This window comes from Eutrigla gurnardus, assembly GCF_963514095.1.
Source record: "Eutrigla gurnardus genome assembly, chromosome: 19".
NCBI lineage: Eukaryota > Metazoa > Chordata > Actinopteri > Perciformes > Triglidae > Eutrigla > Eutrigla gurnardus.
Genome location: NC_139930.1, coordinates 16,619,849 through 16,642,770, shown reverse-complemented (window position 1 = coordinate 16,642,770; position 22,922 = coordinate 16,619,849). Strand labels below are relative to the sequence as shown.

Below are 22,922 nucleotides of genomic sequence, written 5' to 3'. Positions count from 1 at the left end.
CCATACATTTGAGAGCCCTATCCTTTTTGCTGGATAATTTTAATTTAAAACGACTCGACCCGTAGTTTCAGCTCTTAAGTTTAACAACATATGTTACTATTCACATATTTTATTATAGTATATTTTACTTGTAATTAAAAAATAATTTAAAACTTTTACTGGTTCATTTTCAGTCAGTTGACTCGTCATTTCAGCTGTTAAATGTACTAATTTGTATTAATTCTACTATTCTTTACATGTTATTTAGAGTTAATTTTAGATGATTACATGTACATTTCCAGTCAGTCGACTCATCGTTTCAGCTCTTAAATTTAATATTACTTTTTAAATATTATATTTGTGGTATTGACAACCAGCGATAGTAAAACCATCATGTGAATTCAGAATAAATGTGTTTGTAAACCATCTCTGAGACAAGAAGAGACATCGGACGAAGCCAGTTAGGGTTAAGAAAGACAGTTTATTCAGCATTATTGGGGGTCAAAGGTCAGGGGTCACTTGGGAGAGGGGTCGGCTGTCGGGTGGAGGTGCTGTTACTGCTGAATGCGGCGGATGGACTGGATCTGAGGGGTCTGGCAGTGGGAGCCGAACTCCCTGAAGTGTTTGAACTCCCCACAGTGACGATCACACTCCATGATATACTGGTATCCACGGTAACCGGGGTACTGGTAGCACACGAAGCTGTGGGAGGGAGGAAGCACACGAGACATGTTGCAAGAGATGTTGTTGTGAAACCGGGATTATTTAAAGAAAAAAGAAGCTGCAGGGCACAAGATGTGGACACTCACGCTCCAGACTGGATCCTGAGGGAGCCGACCTCGTTGTTGCACCAGCCCATGGCCTGGAGGGAGGGGTAGTCGTCGCTGAGCTCGCCCTTACGGCCCAGGAAGTTCTCACGCTCGAAGATGGTCATACGACACTCTCTGTGGTTCTGTGGGACACAGCGGGGGACAAACCATGCTTCAGGGCTGTTTTGTGTTTTCTCCACTAGAATCTGTTAACTTGGAGTGGGTTGAACTCACAGCACAGGCGATGGGTCTGAAGGAGGTCATCCTCTCGATGTGGTAGGCGTTGCTGCCCCCGAAGGCGTCGCACTGGGGGTACTCGCCCCTCTCCAGGACGAACTGCTGCCCCTGGTAGGACGCGTGCTCGTAGCCCACCCAGCTGTGGACACACACCTTTACGTTATTATGTATATTCTATATATGTTATAGCATGTTGAATGGGTGTGAGGGGACTCACGCTCCACTCTCCACCCGCAGGGAGCGCACGGTCTCGAAGCCGAACTCCATCACATTGCAGCACTCGGAGGTGAACTCGTGGCGGCGACCCTGGAAGCACTCCTCGTCGAAGACGATGATCTGCAGGAGGAAAACACGCACTTTAACAGGAGTACAGACGTCCTCTACTCATGTACAAGTACACATAGAAGTACTGATTCTCCCTCTTTACTGGGGTAGAAGTGGAAGAAAGGCGATATAACTCACCTTCCAGTGGCCGGAGAACTTGGTGCAGTGATGAGTCATTTTGTCTGGAAGGAAGAAAAGAACGTTATTCTATGCAGACGACGCGCTGCTGAACACAAGTCCAGGGTTTACAGTCCATCAGCTCTTTGAGGTCTTTAGAAGCTGGGTTTCAGTTTAAATCCACTGATGTTCACATCTAATAACATTCCATCTTTTATGGACAACTTCTGGTTCTTTTGGGCAAAAGAAATCCTCCGTGGTTCTTTGAGATGCACACAAAGTCGGCTTTGAGCCCCCATATGGTTCCTTCTAGAGCTTCTCTACTGGTTCTCCAGCTTAGTTTAGTAACATGAAAGAATAAAACACATAAAAAGAGACATATAGATGCTGTATATAGCGAGATCGGTTCCATGTAGTACGACAATGTGTATTTAGTGTGAATGTCTGACATTCCTGTTCTCCATCGTGGGTCTTTGAACGACCCTCCTGCTAGAACCCTCCTGCTAGAAGTGAGTAAAGTCTAGATATCAGACTTCTATCGGTTTCCTGCTGATTCTCCACCATCACAATGTTTATCAACTGACAGTCTCTGGACCCCGGTGTTTGGTCTCTGGACCCCTGGTCTCTGGACCCGGTGTTTGGGGGTCTGTGTGAGTGGATGCTGAGCCCCTGTTGGTGCTGCTGGACTCACCTTGCTTTGATGCCCTGGGGATGTCCTGCCGTGAGAATGAGAGGAGGCTCGCGCCCCCACCCTTTTAAAGCCTCCCCTGGCAGGAGGCCATGCTGAAAGCCCCGGCTCAGCAGGGGGGAGGGGCTTCCTCTCTTTGTTGCCCCCCCGACAAAGAGAAGCGTGGCGGCTAATCTGTGGACGTGGCAGAAGTGCAGACGCCACATTGTCACGGCGTTCAGACGTGGACACACGGGGAGACAGACGAGTCAGGCAGGGAGACAGATGGGTCAGGTAGGGAGACAGATGGGTCAGGTAGTGAGACAGACGGGTCAGGCAGGGAGACAGACGGGTCGGGTAGGGAGACAGACGGGTCGGGTAGGGAGACAGACGGGTCAGGCAGGGAGACAGACGAGTCATGCAGGGAGACAGACTTCAGTCCAGTACTAAAGTACAACTTTGAGGTATATTTCTACTACATCTGAGAGGGAACGTTTCACTGCAGAGTTTACTGATTCACATCATTAACACAAATATAAATAAACAAATACATAATGACTTTATTTACTACATTCACATGCTTCTTTGCAGTTTATAGGAAAAGTTTTTAAAAACTATAATATCAAATACCTTGTTGACATTCAAAAATATAAAACCGGCTTCATTTCCTGTGATGTTAAATGTATTATTTATATCTCTTCTAGATAATAAGGTACTTATACTCCAATTCTCTACTTAAGTACAGCATTTGAGGTACTTTGCTTGAGTACTTCCATTTTATGCTACTTCATATTAATACTCCATCTCAGGAAATGTATTCTTTTTACTGCAGACTTTATTTACTTTACAGATTCAGATTATTAATACAAAATATAAAATATCTAGTATAAAAAATGTCATATCATAGCTTAAGAAAAGACTAAGTAAAAGTATGTAAAGTTAAAAAACTGCAACATTAAAGTAATGCACGTATTAATACATCAATAATTATAATCCCAAAATATAATATCTATGATTCTGAATGGACCATTTCTTATTTTTGTATTTGTTCTTCAGTGAAATTCTGAATGCAGGACATTTATGTGTAGTTGAGTATTTCTACACTAAAAAGGTGAAAGTACTTCTTCTATGACGAGTGGAATACTTCATAACATTATTGACCTTTAAATTAATAGTCAAATCTTCTTTGGTGAGACGGATTATTTCTCCCTGAGAAGTTGTTGAAACGCTGATTGGGGATTTCTTGTGATTCTGGGTGATTTAAAAGAGAGTGGAGATCAATACCAAGATGTATTGATGAGCCTGACGGGAGAGTTAAACAGCTGACTGACAGCTGAGGGTCAGAAAGGTCAAAAGGTCAGAAAGCTTTTTTAAAAATCAGAATCAACTAGAAACATCAGGTTTTGTGTCTCACAAGTGATGTAAGAGGAAGTGATGTCATCAGAGGAGACTGAGAGGCTGCTGATTGCTGAGAGTCACAAATCAATAAGTAGGAAGTTGCTCCAAAGGTCACGGGGTCAAGAGGTTTCAAAGCCTAATTTTTATTAAACCTTAATATGACTTAATGTTGAGAAATATAAAAATGATTCTAGTCTATGTGTTGTTCTTCTTCCTCTGAGCCAAAACACTCCATCGAAACGCATCACAACTAATTAGAGCACCAAATGTGGATTAATCCGCTGATGAAAATAGTCCCAAATAAATGCACCATTTCCTCCTGTTTTCTTGATAAAAAATATTTGTCTTTTTAAAAGAACAAGTAGTAGTTGTATGATTATTACCATAAAGATCCACTGATGTCCAAAAAAAGTATTAAAAACACTTTAATGATCTCTAAATATTAACTAGAGCCCCAAACGTGTATTAATCCGCAGCAGAACATAGTCCCAAACAAACAATTTATAACTCCTGTTTGCTGAAAACTACAAGTCCCATTAGCCTTTTGTAAAATTTTAAAACTATATATTTTGGAGGAAGCCTTTTCCTTTGAGCCCCAGACAGGAAGTTAGACGACATTAAGAGACGGACCGATTGATTTTAAGGCTATTTGTGGGATTTACAGATAATAACAAAATATTTAATATCACTGTCCTTCTACTATAAATGTTCAAAATGGAATAAATTATTTTCTGATGCTTCACCAAAAGAAGTATTATGGTTTGATTTCCAGCCACACCGATTACACGGCGGGATTAGTTAACACCTAATCTGCACATATCACGTTCAGTTTAATCTAATCTGCTTCCAAAGTGGGAATAATCACAGTTGAGGTGATGTAATCCCGACATAATCTGGGACGTAATCCCATAATCATCATGGTCAACGCTAACCTTTATTTCCCCTCTCAGACCGACGAGGATGGAGTGAGTCTGCTGTTGCTTTGAGGGAGCAGAAGAGTCCACAAAGCTAATTCACAGATAGACAGCAAACAGAGTCATAGAAATAGAACGGACATTCCTTTTCAAATCGACGTAGCCGGATCATCGGAGCGGCGGCCATTTTCATGTTTTCCAGTAACAACTCAGTGAATTACTAACGTTATGAAACATAATGAGGCAAACTAAATCATTAAAATTGTGTTAGCTAGTTAGCTAGCTTGCTGATTCCACCATTCTTTAATGCTACACTGGTTACAGACAATGAGCCGAGCAGCAGACACAGCGAAGGCGCTAACGGTCCCTCCGCCTCACTTCTCTCCAAAGGACACAATACCTAGCTAATTAGCTTACTAGCTACCTACCTAACTAGCTACCTACCTAACTAGCTACCTCGCTACCTACCTAACTGGCTACCTACCTAATTGGCTACCTCGCTTCCTACCTAACTAGCTACCTACCTAACTAGCTACCTCGCTACCTACCTAACTGGCTACCTACCTAATTGGCTACCTACCTAACTAGCTACCTAGCTACCTAACTAACTAGCTACCTACCTAGCTTACTAGCGATATCAATGCGATAATTTTTGGCCCCATTGACGTGTGTTGTCACCAACAGCTAATTAACCATCACAAGTGTCTTTTGTGAAATGACTACTGGAAACAATGTTGATTCCACTGCTGATCTGTTTCTATGGTAACGGTCATTCCGGTGAGCCAGCGAGCACCGTACCAGAGTCCTGATCCACCTAAATGGAACAGGGCCATTAAGCTTTTTTCCCCTCCAGTTATAAACTCTTCAATTATTTTTATGTTCAATTCTGTAAAAACAAAGAAAATAGAGAGAAGCTCAGCGGGATGTTGCATGTTCCTGGCAGGCTAGCATGGTAGCGGTTAGCTCACCGAGCTAAGTAGCCCTGCATCGCTAACACCAGCAAGCCGAACAATTTACAGGTGTTGCTAGGTGTGTTCTTAAGTCTTTAAAGTTGTACAGAGCCAGGCTAGCTGTTTCCCCCTTGCTTCCTGGATTTATGCTACGCTAGGCTAACTGCAGCTAACAAAGAGACCTCTTACCAGCAGAAAGAAAGCGTTAAGCAGCTAACACTCACAGAAAAAAAACCTTTGTCATGTTTTTTTACAGGTGTTTCTAGGTGTGTTTATCTTTAATGTTGAAGGGAACCAGGATAGCTGTTTTCTCTGCTTCCTGGTCTAATGCTAAGCTAGGCTAACTGCAGCTAACACACGGACCTGTAACCAGGGGAAAGAAAGCAAACTTAAGCAGCTAAAACTCACAGAAATCAAACCTTTTTCGTGTTTTATTTCACACATTTAAACTTGTTTTACTGTCGTGGACGAGACCAACAGGTGAGTTTCCTACATCACGTTTCCTTCCTCAGAACCACCAAGTGTCCTGTTGAAGTGTCCTGTTGAAGTGTCCTGTTGAAGTGTCCTGTTTCAGACGTGGAAGTAGTTTGGTTTTTCAATCTATCTCCACGGTTGCCCCCCCTTGTAGGTGTGTGGATACAGACCATGGATCAGCTCTTTGTGCCCTCTGAACCCTTTGCATTCCTGCTTCTCTACGGGGGCCACTACAGCTCCCAGCTAGGGGCTGAAAACGCCAGCGTCAGTGGTTTCCTTTGATGGTTAAAATGCTTACGGGATAGGGCCAGAAAGGGGCCGGCGGCGTTTCCAGGCTATGCAATGACCCGGTGGCTTTGGCACGGGCCGACTGTGATGACGAGGGGCTTTCCTTTGTGCCGCGAGCCTCCACGCTCGGCCTTTGCCAGAGTATAAAAGCTCGGGTCGAGCGTTGAAGGCACCAGCACGAGCCAGCCTCCCACACACGGCACTGCAAGCTAAACTCACGCAGGTAAGACACACAGACACATGCACCCATCAGCAGGGTGCAGGGGGGACCACCACCACCACCGCCTCACCCGGGGGAGACCACCCTCAGCCTGGTGGTGGTCTGGGGGGGTAAAGGCCCCAAATGAGCCTCCCACACAAACAGCAGAATTCCCATAAACCAACCGACCCCTCCGATCCACGTTCACACCTTCCACTGTCACGGCCATCGACACCTCTCTATCTGTCTCACCCTCTCCCTCCTGTCTTCCTCTCACCCAGACTCTCCTGAAGCCCCTCACCATGTCTCAGACCGCCAAGTCCGCCTCCAGCCAGGGCACCGACGCCAAGGACAAGGGAGCCCCAGCCCCTGCCGCCTCCAGCAAGGCCACCAAGACCGGAGAGCCCGGCATGGGATCCTACAGAGTGAGTCCAGTTTTCCTTTAAAGGGACAGTACGGATACTTTACAGAGACACGGCTCTGATTTGATCTGGTTTTTAAGAGTTTGTGATGCTTTACACTTAATACACTTATTTTTTTTTTAAATTAATGCAAATTAATTAATAAAGTGGATTTAACAGACAGAAGTACAGTTGCAGCATCACTTCTGCAAATAAACACTATTATTTTATTATTGTTGCATTAATATATGTGCAGCATTTAATGCTTAAACTACTTTATAAACGTCAAATAAATGTAAGAAAGTAGATTTATTTTTTGTATAAAGTTGCATCAATGTAAATCTATTTCCCATAATTCAAAATTCGAAGTTTTTGACAGAATATTTAGGGAGTCCAATGTTGTTGTGGGGTTCTTCCTCTGGGACTCCGAGCGAGGAGCATCCATCTGTGGCGTTGACGTTGCCGTGGCGACGGTCTAACTTGTGGTCTCTTCCAGATCATGATGTTCGACCAGGAGAACTTCCAGGGCCGGATGATCGAGGTCCAGAATGAGTGTATGAACGTGTGTGACCGTGGCATGGATAGAGTGCGTAGTATCATTGTGGAGTGCGGCCCGTAAGTGGACACACACACTCTGTATATTATTATTATTATTATTATTATTATATATGTGTATGTATGTATGTATGTGAGCGTGGCTCCCCCTCTAACTCGTCTCTCCTGTCCTCTCCACCCCTGTGCCCCCCCTGTGCCCGGCCGACCCCCTCCTCCAGCTTTGTTGCCTTTGAGCAGACTAACTTCCGTGGGGAGATGTTCATCCTGGAGAAGGGCGAGTATCCTCGCTGGGACACCTGGAGCAACTCCTACCGCAGCGACTGCCTCATGTCCCTCAGGCCCGTCCGCATGGTAACAGCAACAATACTCACAATTTTTATTTATACAACTATATCCTACACAGATGCTACGCTGTTAATACGAATAATCACACAAAACAAACCCAGAAAAGACTGAATTCTTATTTAACACCAGAGATCTACATCGCTATAAGTATGTAATATTTAAATAGTATATCTTAGAGGATGTGTGTCTGAACAGTCAACAGTCCAAAATTTAAAGATAATAAAGTTCATATTAATGTGATATTAAGTAATAACAGCAATATTATTAACAGATTATCAAAATGACTAATTTTCTGTCTATGGATTAATCTGTTAATTGATAAATTGTTTCACCAATTATTGTTGCTTTTCTTTTGCTATTTATAATGAAAATAATAAAACTTTATTTACAAAGCACATTTTTAAACAAAGTGCTTTACATTAACAGCAGAAAGGAAATTCAATTTCTAACGCAAAGCGCATGAAAAAAGAATATATATTATTTATTATACACACATTTAAACAGATATTGAATTATACACAATAAAAACACAAGAAAACATGTTCTAGAGCACACAGTTCATAATAGTCAAACAAACAGAGCAAGGTCCTGTAGAGCCCGAGGCCTAACACAGTGTGAACGTCGCCCCCTGCAGGACAGCATGGAGCACAAGATCTGCCTGTACGAGCTCTCCGACTTCAAGGGCAACAAGATGGAGATCCAGGAGGATGACGTGCCCACCCTCTGGGCGCACGGCTTCTGTGACCGAGTGGGCAGCGTGAGGGTCCCCGGAGGAGCGTGAGTAGACCTGATCCCCATACCAGGCCTCTGTGGAGGCTCTGTTAGAGTTCTGGTCTTGGCCAGAGAGGAAGCTGCAGGCCTCCAGAGATCCTCCACAATCACTTGTTGTTCACGAGAAGTCGATGAAACGCTGTCACAAGGCTCAACGCTGACCGACAAACATTTATTTTTAGATGTTTTTAATGACTTCCAGTGTAATAGATTCTCTCAATGTGTGGAGCTCAGGCTGTTTTGGAAGATGGTGCTGGTTTTCAGTCACCTAGATGGTCCCTAAAAGGTCCCAAAGGTCCACTAAGACAGCCTCAATGGCCACCAGAACCACTTAAAGACCCTGAGGACCTCCTTAATGACCACTAGAACCTTATCAGTGATAACTAGAATATCTTAAATGACACATAGAACCTCCTAAACTACCATAGGAACCTCCCTAGTGTCAATAGAACCTTTAGCACCACCTAACCGGCTACTAGAACATCCATATGGACCACTAGAACCTCCTCAATAATCTCTAGAACCTCATCGATAACCACTAAACCTTCTTAAGGACCACTAGAACCTTCTCAGTGACAACTAGACTCTCTTAAATGGCCCCTAGAACCTGGAAAAGGGTCATTAGAACTTCCCCAATGACTGGAGAAGCTCCTATAAGACGCAAAGACCTTTGAAGGCCTCCTAACGGACTACTAGTGGTCCAATAGGGCTTCCTAATGGACTTCTAGGTCCTCCACAACAATCACTAGAACCATTAGGCTCCTCAAACCTTCGGAGGGACCATGAGAACCTCTTAAGGGACATCTGGAATCTCATAGATGTGAACTAGAACTACACCCCCTGGTGTGCAGCTGTAACCTCGTTTATAAAGTAAATCTGAACATGCAGACAGTTTAGTCTTGAGGTTTTTGGTGATCCTGGTGCTGACTGCCCCCCCCCTTCTCTCCCCTCCAGGTGGGTGGGTTACCAGTACCCCGGATACAGAGGCTACCAGTACCTGTTCGAGTGCGGCGACTACAGACACTACAACGACTTCTGTGCCTTCCAGCCCCAGATCCAGTCCATGCGTCGCATCAGGGACATGCAGTTCCACCAGAGAGGCTGCTTCACCTTCACCTCCGCCAGCAAGTGAATGCCGCCCGCCGGCCGTCGGGTGCTGCCGTAGCCACGCAGCCCTCGCAGCTTTTTATTTCTCCACACCCCCTCCCTCTTCTCCAACCCTTCCCTCAAACCTCCACCACCATCATCGCTCCATCCCGAAGGAAAGACAGAACACGAACAAATACACGGGACGACATTCACTGACTTTTTATGGTGCTAAAACAATAAACATGTTGTGAAAAACCTGAACCCTCCCTGGCTGGATTACCTTTATTCCTCCTACACCAATGTCTCTAATGTTGGATAAGAGCTCAGTGCCTGTGTGTGCTGCTGCTGCTGCTATTTTTACATTATAATTGGGATTTAAAAAATATATATTACTGTGGTATTTTAACTAAAACAACTTTATTTTTATTGAAAGGGGTTACTAATAATAGATAATAGTGGTTAATTAAATATAAATAGATGTACAGTATCATATATGGCCCAATTATTTAATTAAAGATACAGTTTATATATATATATATATATATATATATATATATATATATATATATATATATATATATATATAGTGTATAAATATAGAATATACGTTATGACATGACACATTAAATCAATGTATAGGAGAAGAATAAAACATAGAAGTAATTTCAATAAAGTAACAATAGAAATATACCTAGACGGTGGTGGAAGAAGAATCTCCTCAGAGCTTCTACTGAAGTAAAAGTACAGCTAAACACACAACTTAACAAATACCTGTTATTTTGTTTATAGAAGTGATACCAAAAGTAAACACTAGGGGTCACAGTAACTGAGTCTGTAATGATTATGATATTAAAAAGTAATTAAAATGTATATTGCACGTATTATTGCATTATGTTTAAAAATACACACTTACTGTATTAATATTATGCGTATCACTTCTTGTCCTTCCTCGGACACCGTATTAAATGAGTTGGGCCGTGGGCGGGGTTAAACGTTTAACTCCGCCCACATTGAGGTCTGCGGGTCTGCAGTCAGGGATACATATACACAGACGTTGAGGAGGAAGGAGTCGGTCATGGCTGCGCTGCTCAAAGCGAAGAAAGGTGAGTATTGTTATAATAAGACGCGTTACTTTGTTCGGTGAAGACAACGTTAGGGTTAGCTACGTTAGCATGCGTTAGCTTCACGGCTACCGGAAACACCATGGAGCGACTCAATCCCAGTTAGCATGGCTAGCTGTCTATAAGCTACAAACACCGGTGTCTCACCTTCCCAGTAAACAGTAAACTGTTAGCATGTTGCTAATGCACACATTGACGTTCTGACAGAAGATGGGCTAACTGGTAGTTAACCCCTCGGATAATTACAGCTGCTAGCTTGCCGGCGAGATGATAACCTTTCACCCAAATAGCAGAGCAAACGGAGAGCCCGGTGCTGCCTTCAAAGACCCCCGGAAAGTCTAGGGAGAACAGGTGACCGTCAGGAAAGTCAAGCAAATAAATAGCTCGATGGTTATGGTGGCTAACACAAGTATGACGTAACAAGCCTAGAGTTCAAAGGTTGTGGTTATCCGGTAAAACTTTCATTTAGAATCAGTAGTATTTCCTTTTGATGATTCTACTTCCTTACTCGAGTAAAAGTGAAGAAGTACAGGCTCTGAAAAGTACCCAAAGCAGAAAGTAAAAGTACTCGTATCAGTCGTATGAAGGACATTGCTACTGGTTGAATATCTCCTCTTATTAATGCATTAAAACTTAAGTATCAAGTCTGTTTTGAAAATGTGAGGAGTAGAAAGTACAGATATTTGTTTTAATATGTAGGGAGTAAAGTAAAGTACAGATACCTGAAAATTCTACTTCAGTACTGAGTTCATTTTTGATTGTAAAACCAGTATCATCATGTACTGAATGTGTGTCATTCACTTTGTAATTCGTTACTAAGAGTGTTTTCAAAAGGCTGTCATATGGGTCATTCCATGTGAAAACAGCCAAAATCCAAAATGACACCTCTCAGATTTTGCTGAAAAGCGGTGAAAATAGGCCATATGTTACCAAACGAGGGAATCTGAAGTTTCAGGTCAATATCTCAAACGGTTTGCCCGTGGCGTCCATTTGAATTTCAAGTGCCACACCCCTTGAACTAACAGAGCAATTTTCAGCCTTCTATCACTATTAGAACAGAAGTTATGGGCCTCCAAAAATGCCAACAAATGAAATGCGAAATTCCAATGTGTCAAAAAGGGGTGTGGCACTTGAAATTCAAATGGACGCCACGGGCAAACCATTTGAGATATTGACCTGAAACTTCAGATTCCCTCGTTTGGTAACATATGGCATATTTTCACCGCTTTTCAGCAAAATCTGAGAGGTGTCATGTACATTGGCACGGAATGACCCATATAATTTATATACATGGAATATCCTTGCGGAACCCCACATGTGATATCTGAACATCGACGGCTCCGCGGTGAGCTCTTGTATTTTTATTTTTCCGTCCCTCAGCTCTCGGCTTGTGTCTCAGCGGCTGTCGCAGTTTCTCCCAGCTAGCGGAGTTACCGGACACCCATCAGCTCCTGAGACAGACCTGCAGAGACTTCGCCGACAGAGAGCTGATCCCCATCGCCGGGAGGCTGGACCGGGAGCATGCCTACCCAGCCAAACAGGTCAGAGAGCTCACACGGCTGCTTTTATAGAGATTCATGGGGTTGAAGTTTAAAACCGTTTTTATTGTCGAATTCAGAATGAACAGATGAGATGTTTTATGAGAGGGAATGGTTTAGAAAAGCTGCTTGTTGTTAAACTTTAACCTTTCTGGCGACAGGGTTGGAAACTTTCGCTTCTCTTTCAGAAAATCAAAAGGCTCTTGCCGAGATTTCCTGATGATTTGTTTGATGTAAAGTTCCTGTACAAGAATAGGATTTTTTTAAACAAATGTATGTTCATTTGTTTTCTGTTATTATGGGCTATCTTGTTTTTGTTGTTTTTTACCTTTAAAATCTATTTGAATGATTTCTATATTTTTTAGATCTGTTCTAAAGTACCTGCTCAGCATTTAAAGACCATCTAGTGAACATATCGCTGCAAAAAGCAGATAAAGAGACATATTTCGCTCAGAAATTGGAGGAGGAGACCAAAAACGGAGCTAAAAGAAACTGGTTGCTCAACGTATCAACTTAAAAACAACAATCAGTGTCTGCAGGTTTAAGAAGTCATTACTGTCCGTGCTGGTCCAGATTCAGGATTTGGGGGCGATGGGGGTGATGGCCATGGAGGTCCCGGAGGAGCTGGGTGGTGCCGGGATGGACTACCTGGCCTACAGTCTGGCTATGGAGGAGATCAGCCGAGGCTGTGCCAGCACTGGCGTGGTGGTGTCTGTGAACAACGTGAGTAGAGTCTGGACATGTTCACTGCTGCTCTTTGGGGGGTTTATTCACCTGATGGGGGGGTCTCTGTCTGGTTCTGGTCCCAGTCTCTGTACATCGGTCCGATCCTGAAGAATGGAACCGAAGAGCAGAAACAGGAGTGGATCACACCGTTTACCACCGGAGAGAAGGTGGGCTGCTTCGCCCTCAGCGAGCCAGGTAACCATGACTACAGATGATGATGATGATGAGGCCTTGGGGGTCCCTCCACCGGGTCTCTATAGGCCTTGGGGGTCCCTCCACCAGGTCTCTGATTTCTCTGACCTCCAGGTAACGGCAGCGATGCGGGTGCAGCCTCCACGATGGCCCTCCAGGACGGAGACGAGTGGGTCCTGAACGGCACCAAAGCCTGGATCACCAACAGCTGGGACGCCTCCGCCACCGTCGTCTTCGCCACCACCGACAAGAAGCTCAAACACAAGGCATGACTCAGCACTTTTCTTTTGTTTAGAGGTTCTGTTGCGTTTTGTTTCTCCCTAACTTGCTTGTGGTCTTCGGGGTCTGCAGGGCATCAGTGCCTTCCTGATCCCGATGCCACACCCGGGTCTCTCTCTGGGGAAGAAGGAGGACAAGCTGGGCATCAAGGCCTCGTCCACCGCCAACATCATCCTGGAGGACTGCAGGATCCCGCTGGGCAACATGCTGGGACCTCGGGGCGCCGGCTTCAAGATCGCCATGGTACTTATGTTTCAACACAGGCCTCTGTTAGAGATTTCAAAATAAGAGCTGAATCCCACTAAAGACCGTCTCAATGAAACACCTCCGCTGGTATGACTTCCTGAATATCGAGTCCACCTGTTGACGGTTTTAGGTGACTCTTTATTTCCTGTTTAACCGCCCAATCAGCCTTAACCACATAAAGCAGTAACGGTGCCAGCATTGTGTCTTTGTGTTTGCTGGAGGTGAAGCAGGTCGACAACAACAACACACTTTGGGCCTGTAGTGAATTAAATCAGTCAACAGAAGAACACGACAAAACAGTCACAATATAATGTGGAGAAGAAGTAATACTTTTACCAGCTAAATAGAATAGGCATAGATGTAATACACATTTAATAAAGTAAAGTCCCTCCACCGGGTCTCTATGGGCCTTGGGGGTCCCTCCACCGGGTCTCTATAGGCCTTGGGGGTCCCTCCACCGGGTCTCTATAGGCCTTGGGGGTCCCTCCACCAGGTCTCTATAGGACTTGGGGGTCCCTCCACTAGGTCTCTATAGGCCTTGGGGGTCCTCGGCCTGAAAACATTGAAATCTCTGAAGTAATCTGATTACTCTGACGCAGCAAACCCTGGACAGCGGCCGCATCGGCGTCGCCGCTCAGGCTCTCGGCATCGCCCAGGCGTCGCTGGACTGCGCCGCCGACTACGCACACAAACGCACCGCCTTCGGGTCGCCGATCAGCAAGCTGCAGGCCATACAGGTGAGCTGACCCGGGGTCAGACTGAAACCACGTGGGCCTGAAAGGCTTCAGAATAAAAGTTACCTGAAGATGTCAGAATAAAAGCTGGAAACTGAATATTCTTTGGTGTTTTCCACGCTGTGTAGTTCAAGCTGGCTGACATGGCGTTGGCGGTGGAGAGCGCCCGTCTGCTCACCTGGAAGGCTGCACTTCTTCGAGACTCAAAGAAGCCTTTCACCAAGGTACGCGTCCCTTCTTTGTTTATAACTTCCCGTCTGCAGTGACGCTCATCAACCCGCCGTGTGTTCTCCTGCAGGAAGCCGCCATGGCCAAACTTGCCGCGTCCGAAGCCGCCACGTTCTGCTCCCATCAGGTAAGAAACCGACATTTAACGGAGCGTTAAGAAGGAGCAGGATGACACTGAAATAATGTGTGTGCTGTTTAAACCCAGGCGATCCAGGTCCTGGGGGGGATGGGCTACGTGGCCGACATGCCCGCCGAGAGGCACTACCGCGACGCCCGCATCACGGAGATCTACGAGGGAACCAGCGAGATCCAGAGACTCGTCATCGCCGGCCAGCTACTGAAGGAGTACCAGTCCTAGACCGCCGGCACCACGTGGACATATGAACAGACCTGGAGTCAGATAAGTCCACCTCACCTGTAGAGACAGAGAAGAGCCAGCAGGAGGAGCTGCCACTTTTATCGGCTTCTTAAGACTAAAGGAATGAATCTTTCACGCTGTCGGATGAATAACTTCCAACCTGGGGATGACGTCGCTGCTTTAAAGCTCTCTAAATGATATTGAAAAGAAGTGAAACTCAACTCGTCTCCACAGGAATCGGTTCTGTCGGCCGATTCATTTATCCTTCGTACGGTGGTCCGTCCTCTGACTAAGTGCACTCGCCTTCCAGCGTTAAACAAGGACACTGATCCTCCACGTTGCCTCTTTTTCTTTAGTTCTGTATCAGTAATCCGGTTTGCTAAAGTAGAAACACAAGATGGACAATAATCCAAATGAACTTTTTTAATATTAATTAAAAACAATATTACATTAAAATGTATGTGGCGTGCAGTTATCTGATGTCCCCTATATTTGAGTTTTTATGCTTTTTTTTTTCATTAAAGTCCCAGTCGGCAACATTTTTTTGATCATATTCACTGAAGCCGACACTACGCTCCGATAGAACAACATAAATCATCCGGTTTTAGAAAAAGGAGCGTGCCTCTATGTGCACGTAGAGCCTGTTTGTTTTGCAAAATATCAACAAAGCCCGGATCATGCTGTCCAATCAGCATGCAGGGCTGTTTCCGTGCACACACAAAGCCCCTCCCTCCTCGGGTCGTTCCACTATCACAGGGGGGAGGCGGAGGGAAGTAGCCACAAGCTTCAAATTCCTCGGTTAAAAAACGAAACGAGGAGGTCCAAAACAACCAAGGAAAAGAAAACACCGGTGGAAAAGAATGGGGGGGGAAAAGGAGGTCGTGGGGGAGGAGCTCGGTGGTCGTGGGGGAGGAGCGTGAGAGTTGTAAACATTCAAAATCTGACAGTGCCCTCCATCCGCCGGACTTGCCTACTGGGACTTTAAATTCATATTTGCGGCCAGATCACAATAAAAAACGTTTATGTTTTGTACAACAGCGCCCTCTCCCTGCTCATGGTGGTACTGCAGCATGGAGAAGGCTCTTATTCAAACACCGTCACACTCGGGAGAACTACTTCTAATAAAAGGAGATATTTTGTTAGATATATAAAGTTTCTAAGGAAATCCAAAAGTTAAGTATCTTGCTTCTATAAAACGAAAATCTGAAGGCTTCAAAGGTTTATTTGTAATCAATAAACCTCCATAAATCTGCTTAGAAATCACTGCAAAGATGCTGCTAAAGAATCATCATGACTAGTTTTTCAGCTTTGAAAATGACTGGTGATCATGTTAATCTCCCCTCTCCGTTTGTTAGTCCACTCATAAGTAGTTTAATTGCTGATTGACTTTATTTCCAAGAAGCTTGTTGCCGTTTGTGTGAACTGAACCTGTTTTGACCAGCAGAGGGCGACGGAGAGCCTTCATGTCTCTTTGACCCACTTCTGCTTCAAACACAGGCAGCAGAAATACTGCAGAGTACACAGAATGTACACGGTTGTACTGCGTTTGCAAAACACACTAATGAACCTCTTGTGCCTCAATAACCTACTAACATATTTAATGTAATTTATTGTGCGAGGTGATAATAAAAACAGGATTACAGGATTTAATCACTGTGGATTTTATTTCAACGTTAAAATAAATGTTATTTCAGTACATTTTTCATGAGGGAAGTTTAAAATAGTTGTAGGTTTTCCTTTTATTGAACAAGATTATCATAATCCCCATGTTTATTTACAGCCTTACTATGGAAGTTTTCTGTGTAAATGAGCACTTTAAGTATTCCCTGACATTGGACCTGAGAAAATAAATACATTAATAAATAAAAGAAAAAACATTTATAAAAAATAAATACAGAATAGAAATAAAAACAATAACATACAATAGAGTAAAGTACAATAAGAAGTGCTAAATATATATATATACATACATACTTGGTTATATACATGTAAATAAGTGATACAATACACTCAACTAATAAATTAAATTAAGCAGGGAATAAGTACTTTGAAGTACTCTTAGTTGGTAATACTTTTTGTACTTTCCCTAGTTTGAATTCTGGTTGTTCTTCCATGTCTATTGTTTCTGATTGTGTTGGTGTTCACACTCTCCTCCTCCTCCTCCTCTTGTTTATCCACGTGAGGCCGCTGATTGCTCCACTGATCCTGATCCAGATCCAGATGCAGATCCAGGTCCAGCTTCCTGCCGATTGTGTTAATCATGACCTTGGTTCATTGTCGGCGGTCTGAGAACCAGAGTCCTGATTAATTTGACGTCATTTTGTGGCTCTCGATTGTTTTCCTTTTTTTTTAATTTCACAAACAAAGTGCACGTGCAAGAACATGACATGTTGTTCACGGCTGACCTCTGCCCTCCTCATAACTCTGACCTCTGTATATGATATATTTCCTTGGATGTTCAATGATGTTTCACTTTTCTGATTCATACTTGTGTTTCAGGTTCCGAGCTCTCTGAAAGCCCCTCCCTCCCAAAAAACCTTGTTGTGTTGGTCAGCTATGCCCCGCCCCCTCACCGTAACCAGGTAACAGGAGTTGTTGCTGCTGAGGAATAGTGATGCCGTTGTTCTTCAGCTCCACTCTGACTAGCTTCGTTTGCGGGCGGGGCTAACTTGCAGTTGGACATATTATGCTAATGAGTTTGCAGAATTAATGAGGCACACAAAACACATGACCATGAAAGTAAAATCATCGTTAAATTACATACAAACACGTAGATTATTTTTGTCTTTATTAGAAAAAGTATCAAAAGACAGGAAGTAGAAACTGTACATGTATTCAAATGCAACTCCACCCCGTTTAATCGCAACATCGGTGCTCACTGGTCTGGACCAGATCCCACAGAGGATCCGGTCTCAGAACCAGGTCACTAAACCAGTCCACTGGGAGGGGGAGGAGGGAAACAGTAACAATGAAAACCGCTCAGCCAAACAGAGGCCTGCAACCAGGGTTCTGATATCAAGTGTTCTTAATTGGCGCCGGTGACGTCACACCCAATCAGGAGCAACAATTACAAAAAACGTCTCTATGAGCTCCGCGCTGGGGACTCGAGGACCGGATGTAGTCACACGTAGAGCTTCTTGTCGAAGTCCCCGTTGGACGTGATGGTCTTGGTGGGCGCGTACATGATCGGGTACGCGCCCCGGACCCCCCGGGCCAGGGAGCAGCAGAGCAGCGTGCCCCCGATCAGCAGCAGCGCGGTCGCGGCCCAGCCGATGTAGATGGCGGCGCCGATCTCGCGCTTCTTGGCCGCGGGCACGTGCGGGTCATAGAAGTCCACGATGATGCTGTTGGCCATCCAGCAGAGCGGCACGAGCATGAAGAGCGCGCTCGCGATGTACATGACGCCGCCCGCGTTCACCACGCGCGCCTTCACGGCCTCGTCGCGGATGCAGTTGGTGCACTGCGCGCCCGCCACGGTCACCGCGAGCGCCACGACCGCGAGCACCGCGGACACGACGGTGAGGGCGCGCGCCGTCTGCAGGTCCTGGCTCAGAGACAGCACCGAGTCGTGCACCTTGCACTGCATCTGGCCGGTGCTCTGCACCACGCAGGACATCCACAGCCCGTCCCACATTGTCTGCGCCACCACGATGTTGGAGTCGATGAACGCCGTCACCTTCCACATGGGGAGGCCGCACGCGACCATCACGAGCAGCGAGCCCGCGAGGCACAGCGCGAGGCCGAGGAACTCCAGACAGGCGCTGAGCATGGCGCGGTTCTCCTGCTTCTTCTTCTTTTTTCTATTTCTTCTTCTCCTTTTTTCCTTCTTCTCCTTCTGTTTCTTCTTCTCCTCCTCTCAGCTGTCAGCGCGCGCTCCTGTCACTGACAGCGTGCGCTCCGAGGGTTCTCATTTATGGGACGCGTCCTTTTCCCCAAAACTTTTCGAGCCAATCAGCACTTGAAGGCATCTTCGTGTCAGCCAATGAGGAGGCGGGCTCTACCAACAGCAATCTCAGTTGCGAGTGCGCGTGCACGTTTAAGGCGCTGTGTGTGTTGGAGCAGCAGATGTGTGCTGCGCGTCCCCGGGGAGGAAGTGGAAGTAAAGCGGCATTTAAAGTTGTAGTTGAACCCACAACGACGTGAAGGTTTTAATGTGGCGATGAGGAGATTATACGGTCACTTCCGGTTGGTCTGAGGGGAATAAAGACGCATCCTGCGTCCATTTCCGGTTCATGTCCCATCATTCATCAGCAGCTTCTAAAGAAAACATGATTTAAACCAGAAGAAGCTGGGAAAGTCTTTCTATCAAGTTTATGAGCTGAACATAGAAATTAAGCACGTTTTTTGTTTAAGTTTTTTTTTTTGTGACTTACTTTACTTCAGTAAAAGTACCTCAGTGTAAAATGTACTTGAATAATAAAAATAATAATACATGTTTTATACAGCACTTTTCCAGGAGCTCAAACTTTGAAAAACCCCAAATCAAACAAAAGAACAGAACAAAGGAAGCCAGCAGAAAAACACACAAGAAACGTAACAAAAGTAGAAGTGCTATTGTATTCATCACTTTAATGTTGCAGGCGGAGATCATTTGAATGACTTGATAAAAGGATCAATAACGCTTTATCTTTTCCTTTAATATTACATTTTCTGAATTTCTACTGAATCTGTAAAGTAATTCAAGTTGCAGAATTAAGAGTAAAAAGTACAATATTTAACTGTGATGTAAGTAGAAGTAGCAGAAAATGGAAAATATTCAAAGTACAAGTACCTTAAAACTGCGACTTGTTGTGAGTAAATGTATTTAGTGACCGTTTCACAATAGCTTGTTAAAAAAACGTATTCTAATGTACTTTAATGAGTAAATCTATGAGATCGTTCACATAGAATATATTATATTGTATTAATATAACGTTCCTGTATTCAGAGCTTCACCCTCCGATGTCGTCTTCGGCACGTTGTCAGCTGTTTTTATTTTGTCTCTCACACACAGGAAGTGGGGAGGCGGCCATGTTGATTCACTCCATTGTGCTCCGATGGCGTTGTTGTTGAAAACTCAACTCTCTTCTTGTGTTTTGTTGCTTTAAGCGGACTCGATACATGCTGAGCCACGCCAGGTGCAAAGCATTCTGGGGCCTAAAATAAATAAATACATATTTATCCATACAATATCTAGAAATATACAAATATATGTATATTATGTTCCAAACACGTGATGACCACACCCACTTAATAGACAGGAAGTGTCCACCGTAACTAATCACCAGCCAAGTATTTCATGAATCATCTTTTGGGTTTTGACTCCTCCACATTCGGACCCGGGAGAGACCTGAATCCACCCAAACTGGTTTCCTGTTGACCACAAAACCACTTCCTGTCGGGAGACGAGTGCAGCAGTGTGAGTCTGTATGCAGACGATGTTCATGTTTACAGAGAAAGTGATGCGTGACGATAAACGCTGGACGCTTCGTGACTCACGTTGAGTCATGAAGTCTCCTCATTGGGCAGATGAACCAGAACCCTGTAGACCTGAATCTGGACCTCCGACGGCGTATCAGGCCCACGTTTTTTTTATTTTTTATATCGTCATCTTATGGCTGTTTATTGATCGAGTTGGGCTAAGTTGCTAGCAAATCTGCGACTTTATAAAGTAGCGAATTTGCGACTTTATAAAGTAGCAAATACTTTACTACTATTGTGTACTATGTTTTGTATAAAGTACTACATACTTGATACTTTATAAATCTGCGACTGAGATCTGAGATCGTGGTTTGGAGGCCGGAGGCGGCAGCTGTGGCTCCAACATGGACGTCAACACGCTGACGAACAACCTTCCTGCAGAGAAACACAATCGGGTTCTCCGTCTGGAGACCTCGTTAGACCAGCCACCGTGCACCAGCAGGGGCGTGCACGTGACGGAGGGCGAAATGATGATGTCGCATAGCGTTGTTGTTAAAAACACCAGCTGTGTGTGTGTGTGTGTGTGTGTGATCAGGTGCTTCCTCCTGAATGTTTACAGTTACATTGAAAACCCGGTAATTAACGGAGGAACTGAAGACGTTTTTGGCTCCGCTACGTTTAATTTGACGTTTATAGATTAATGTGGAATCTGAATAATGTTCAACATTTAAGATGGAGATTATTTTCTCAGTTCTGCAAACAGAACATTATATAATTATCACTAAAGTCTGTTGGTGTTGGTTCTGGTACTGGGGTTGGTTCTGGTGTTGGTCCTGGTGTACTGGTTGTGGTCCTTGTCTTGGTCCTGGTGTACTGGTTGTGGTCCTGGTGTTGGTTCTGGTTCTGGGGTTGGTTCTGGTACTGGTGTACTGGTTGTGGTCCAGGTTTTGGTCCTGGTGTACTGGTTGTGGTCCTGGTGTTGGTCCTGGTCTTGGTCCTGGTGTACTGGTGTACTGGTTGTGGTCCTGGTTTTGGTCCTGGTGTACTGGTTGTGGTCCTGGTGTTGGTCCTGGTCTTGGTCCTGGTGTACTGGTTGTGTTCCTGGTGTACTGTCCTGGTCTTGGTCCTGGTGTACTGGTTGTGGTCCTGGTGTACTGTCCTGGTGTTGGTTCTGGTGTTGGTCCTGGTGTTGGTCCTGGTCTTGGTCCTGGTGTACTGGTTGTGGTCCTGGTGTTGGTCCTGGTCTTGGTCCTGGTGTACTGGTTGTGTTCCTGGTGTACTGTCCTGGTCTTGGTCCTGGTGTACTGGTTGTGGTCCTGGTGTACTGTCCTGGTGTTGGTCCTGGTGTTGGTCCTGGTCTTGGTCCTGGTGTACTGGTTGTGGTCCTGGTGTACTGTCCTGGTGTTGGTCCGTGGTTGATGCTGACTGACAGCGGTGTGGCAGTGTGTGGGAGGGTTGAGATCATGTGACCTGTGACAGGACGTCCTGCCTCGTATTTTTTCCCTCCATTGTTCCTGCCGGAATGTTCTGCTGCAGGTTTTCCTCCTTCATCGTCCCGAAGCTTCACCTGCTGCAGCCGTTTGGCGCTGGTGGCGAGGCCTTGGCCGGTCGGTGCGTTTGTCCGGCGACGCTGTTTGGCAGATGTGCCGATGGTTAAGTTTGATGTGCCGGGGTCGGTGACCCCCGTGGTCCGCTTGGACCCCACTGACGCAGGACTCGGGACTCATAAAGGGAACGCTTCATTGTTTGAGTTGCCGAGTCGTCATTCAGCGACGTGAATCACCACTTTCACTTCTGGTTTCCACAAATGTGACGCTCACGCCGCTTCCAACACACCGCCAACGCTAATTATTATTATTATTATTTTATGACTTAACCATGATTGTGTATTTCTGTCACAACTCAACCGACTTCTAAGGTGAACGGAGAAGTCAAAGCATATATTTTTAATGTTTATTTCTATACGTTAACACATTTTATGCAAAGATGCAGCCCAAAGTGCCAATGATAATATGCTGATGTTATCCTTTCTTTCTTTAATTCCAGCTGATTTCCTATATTTAATCACAATTATCGATCCATCCAAACACGTCCGTTGCTCCTGGAGACGTTAAAGGTTTCACATGAGATTCACGTTAATAAAATAACGACCAAACTGGTTTCCTGTTGATGACAAAACCACTTCCTGTAAGGAGACGTGTGCAGCAGTGTGAGTCTGTATGCAGACGATGCATGTTTACAGAGAAAGTGATGCGTGATGATAAACGCTGGACGACGCCTTCTGTGACTCACTTGAATCATCATCATCATCATCATCAGGGCTTAACGAGCTGCTGAGTCACTGGAGGAAGTCCAGTAGAAACACTAGAAAGCCGGCCCTTTAGTGTCTTTAATGTCCTCCGTGCCTCCTCGTCCCCCCGATGACGAAGTCCACCTGTCAGGACAAACGGCGGACGTGACGCTTTCATGGACCTCCACCACGGCTCGGTCATCCCAGCTCCGTCATCCTGTGGGGCTTCAGCTGCCGTTTCAGGATCACAACAACCTGCAGCCAGGAAACGGAGCGTTTTATGTTTTTATCCA

General features: G+C 45.0%; 4 protein-coding genes across 4 annotated transcripts; 2 read left to right on the top strand and 2 right to left on the bottom strand.

Moving 5' to 3' along the window:
• Positions 1–447: 447 nt before the first annotated feature.
• cryba4 (crystallin, beta A4) lies at positions 448–2,182 on the bottom strand. Its single transcript, XM_084035379.1, has 6 exons — positions 2,158–2,182; positions 1,488–1,531; positions 1,243–1,361; positions 1,023–1,164; positions 789–931; positions 448–681 (listed from the first exon to the last, which is right to left on the bottom strand). The coding sequence occupies exons 2-6, from the start codon at positions 1,524–1,526 to the stop codon at positions 534–536; spliced, it is 591 nt and encodes a 196-aa protein (XP_083891505.1). The 5' UTR covers positions 1,527–1,531; positions 2,158–2,182; the 3' UTR covers positions 448–533.
• Positions 2,183–6,319: 4,137 nt separating this feature from the next.
• crybb1 (crystallin, beta B1) lies at positions 6,320–9,768 on the top strand. Its single transcript, XM_084035378.1, has 6 exons — positions 6,320–6,380; positions 6,638–6,781; positions 7,254–7,372; positions 7,531–7,663; positions 8,292–8,434; positions 9,383–9,768. Exons 2-6 carry the CDS (start codon positions 6,659–6,661, stop codon positions 9,558–9,560), a joined length of 696 nt encoding a protein of 231 aa, XP_083891504.1. The 5' UTR covers positions 6,320–6,380; positions 6,638–6,658; the 3' UTR covers positions 9,561–9,768.
• Positions 9,769–10,532: 764 nt separating this feature from the next.
• Positions 10,533–16,589, top strand: acads (acyl-CoA dehydrogenase short chain). The gene is made up of 10 exons (XM_084035620.1): positions 10,533–10,620; positions 12,019–12,179; positions 12,750–12,899; positions 12,986–13,097; positions 13,209–13,360; positions 13,446–13,616; positions 14,219–14,356; positions 14,482–14,577; positions 14,652–14,708; positions 14,787–16,589. Exons 1-10 carry the CDS (start codon positions 10,593–10,595, stop codon positions 14,937–14,939), a joined length of 1,218 nt encoding a protein of 405 aa, XP_083891746.1. The 5' UTR covers positions 10,533–10,592; the 3' UTR covers positions 14,940–16,589.
• Positions 16,590–17,710: 1,121 nt separating this feature from the next.
• Positions 17,711–18,834, bottom strand: cldn5b (claudin 5b). The gene has a single exon (XM_084036142.1). The coding sequence runs from the start codon at positions 18,706–18,708 to the stop codon at positions 18,061–18,063; it is 648 nt and encodes a 215-aa protein (XP_083892268.1). The 5' UTR covers positions 18,709–18,834; the 3' UTR covers positions 17,711–18,060.
• Positions 18,835–22,922: the final 4,088 nt, after the last annotated feature.

Excerpts from the sequence above, each read along its gene's own strand:
- cryba4 (XM_084035379.1), bottom strand. The coding sequence starts at position 1,526 with ATGACTCATCACTGCACCAAGTTCTCCGGCCACTGGAAG. Across the intron at positions 1,362-1,487 it reads AGTTCTCCGGCCACTGGAAG|ATCATCGTCTTCGACGAGGA; the intron begins GTGAGTTATATC and ends TTCCTCCTGCAG. Across the intron at positions 1,165-1,242 it reads CTGCGGGTGGAGAGTGGAGC|CTGGGTGGGCTACGAGCACG; the intron begins GTGAGTCCCCTC and ends GTGTGTCCACAG.
- crybb1 (XM_084035378.1), top strand. The coding sequence starts at position 6,659 with ATGTCTCAGACCGCCAAGTCCGCCTCCAGCCAGGGCACCGACGCCAAG. Across the intron at positions 7,664-8,291 it reads CCCTCAGGCCCGTCCGCATG|GACAGCATGGAGCACAAGAT; the intron begins GTAACAGCAACA and ends CGCCCCCTGCAG. Across the intron at positions 8,435-9,382 it reads GTGAGGGTCCCCGGAGGAGC|GTGGGTGGGTTACCAGTACC; the intron begins GTGAGTAGACCT and ends TCTCCCCTCCAG.
- acads (XM_084035620.1), top strand. The coding sequence starts at position 10,593 with ATGGCTGCGCTGCTCAAAGCGAAGAAAG. Across the intron at positions 12,180-12,749 it reads ATGCCTACCCAGCCAAACAG|ATTCAGGATTTGGGGGCGAT; the intron begins GTCAGAGAGCTC and ends GTGCTGGTCCAG. Across the intron at positions 14,578-14,651 it reads CAAAGAAGCCTTTCACCAAG|GAAGCCGCCATGGCCAAACT; the intron begins GTACGCGTCCCT and ends GTTCTCCTGCAG.
- cldn5b (XM_084036142.1), bottom strand. The coding sequence starts at position 18,708 with ATGCTCAGCGCCTGTCTGGAGTTCCTCGGCCTCGCGCTGTGCCTCGCG.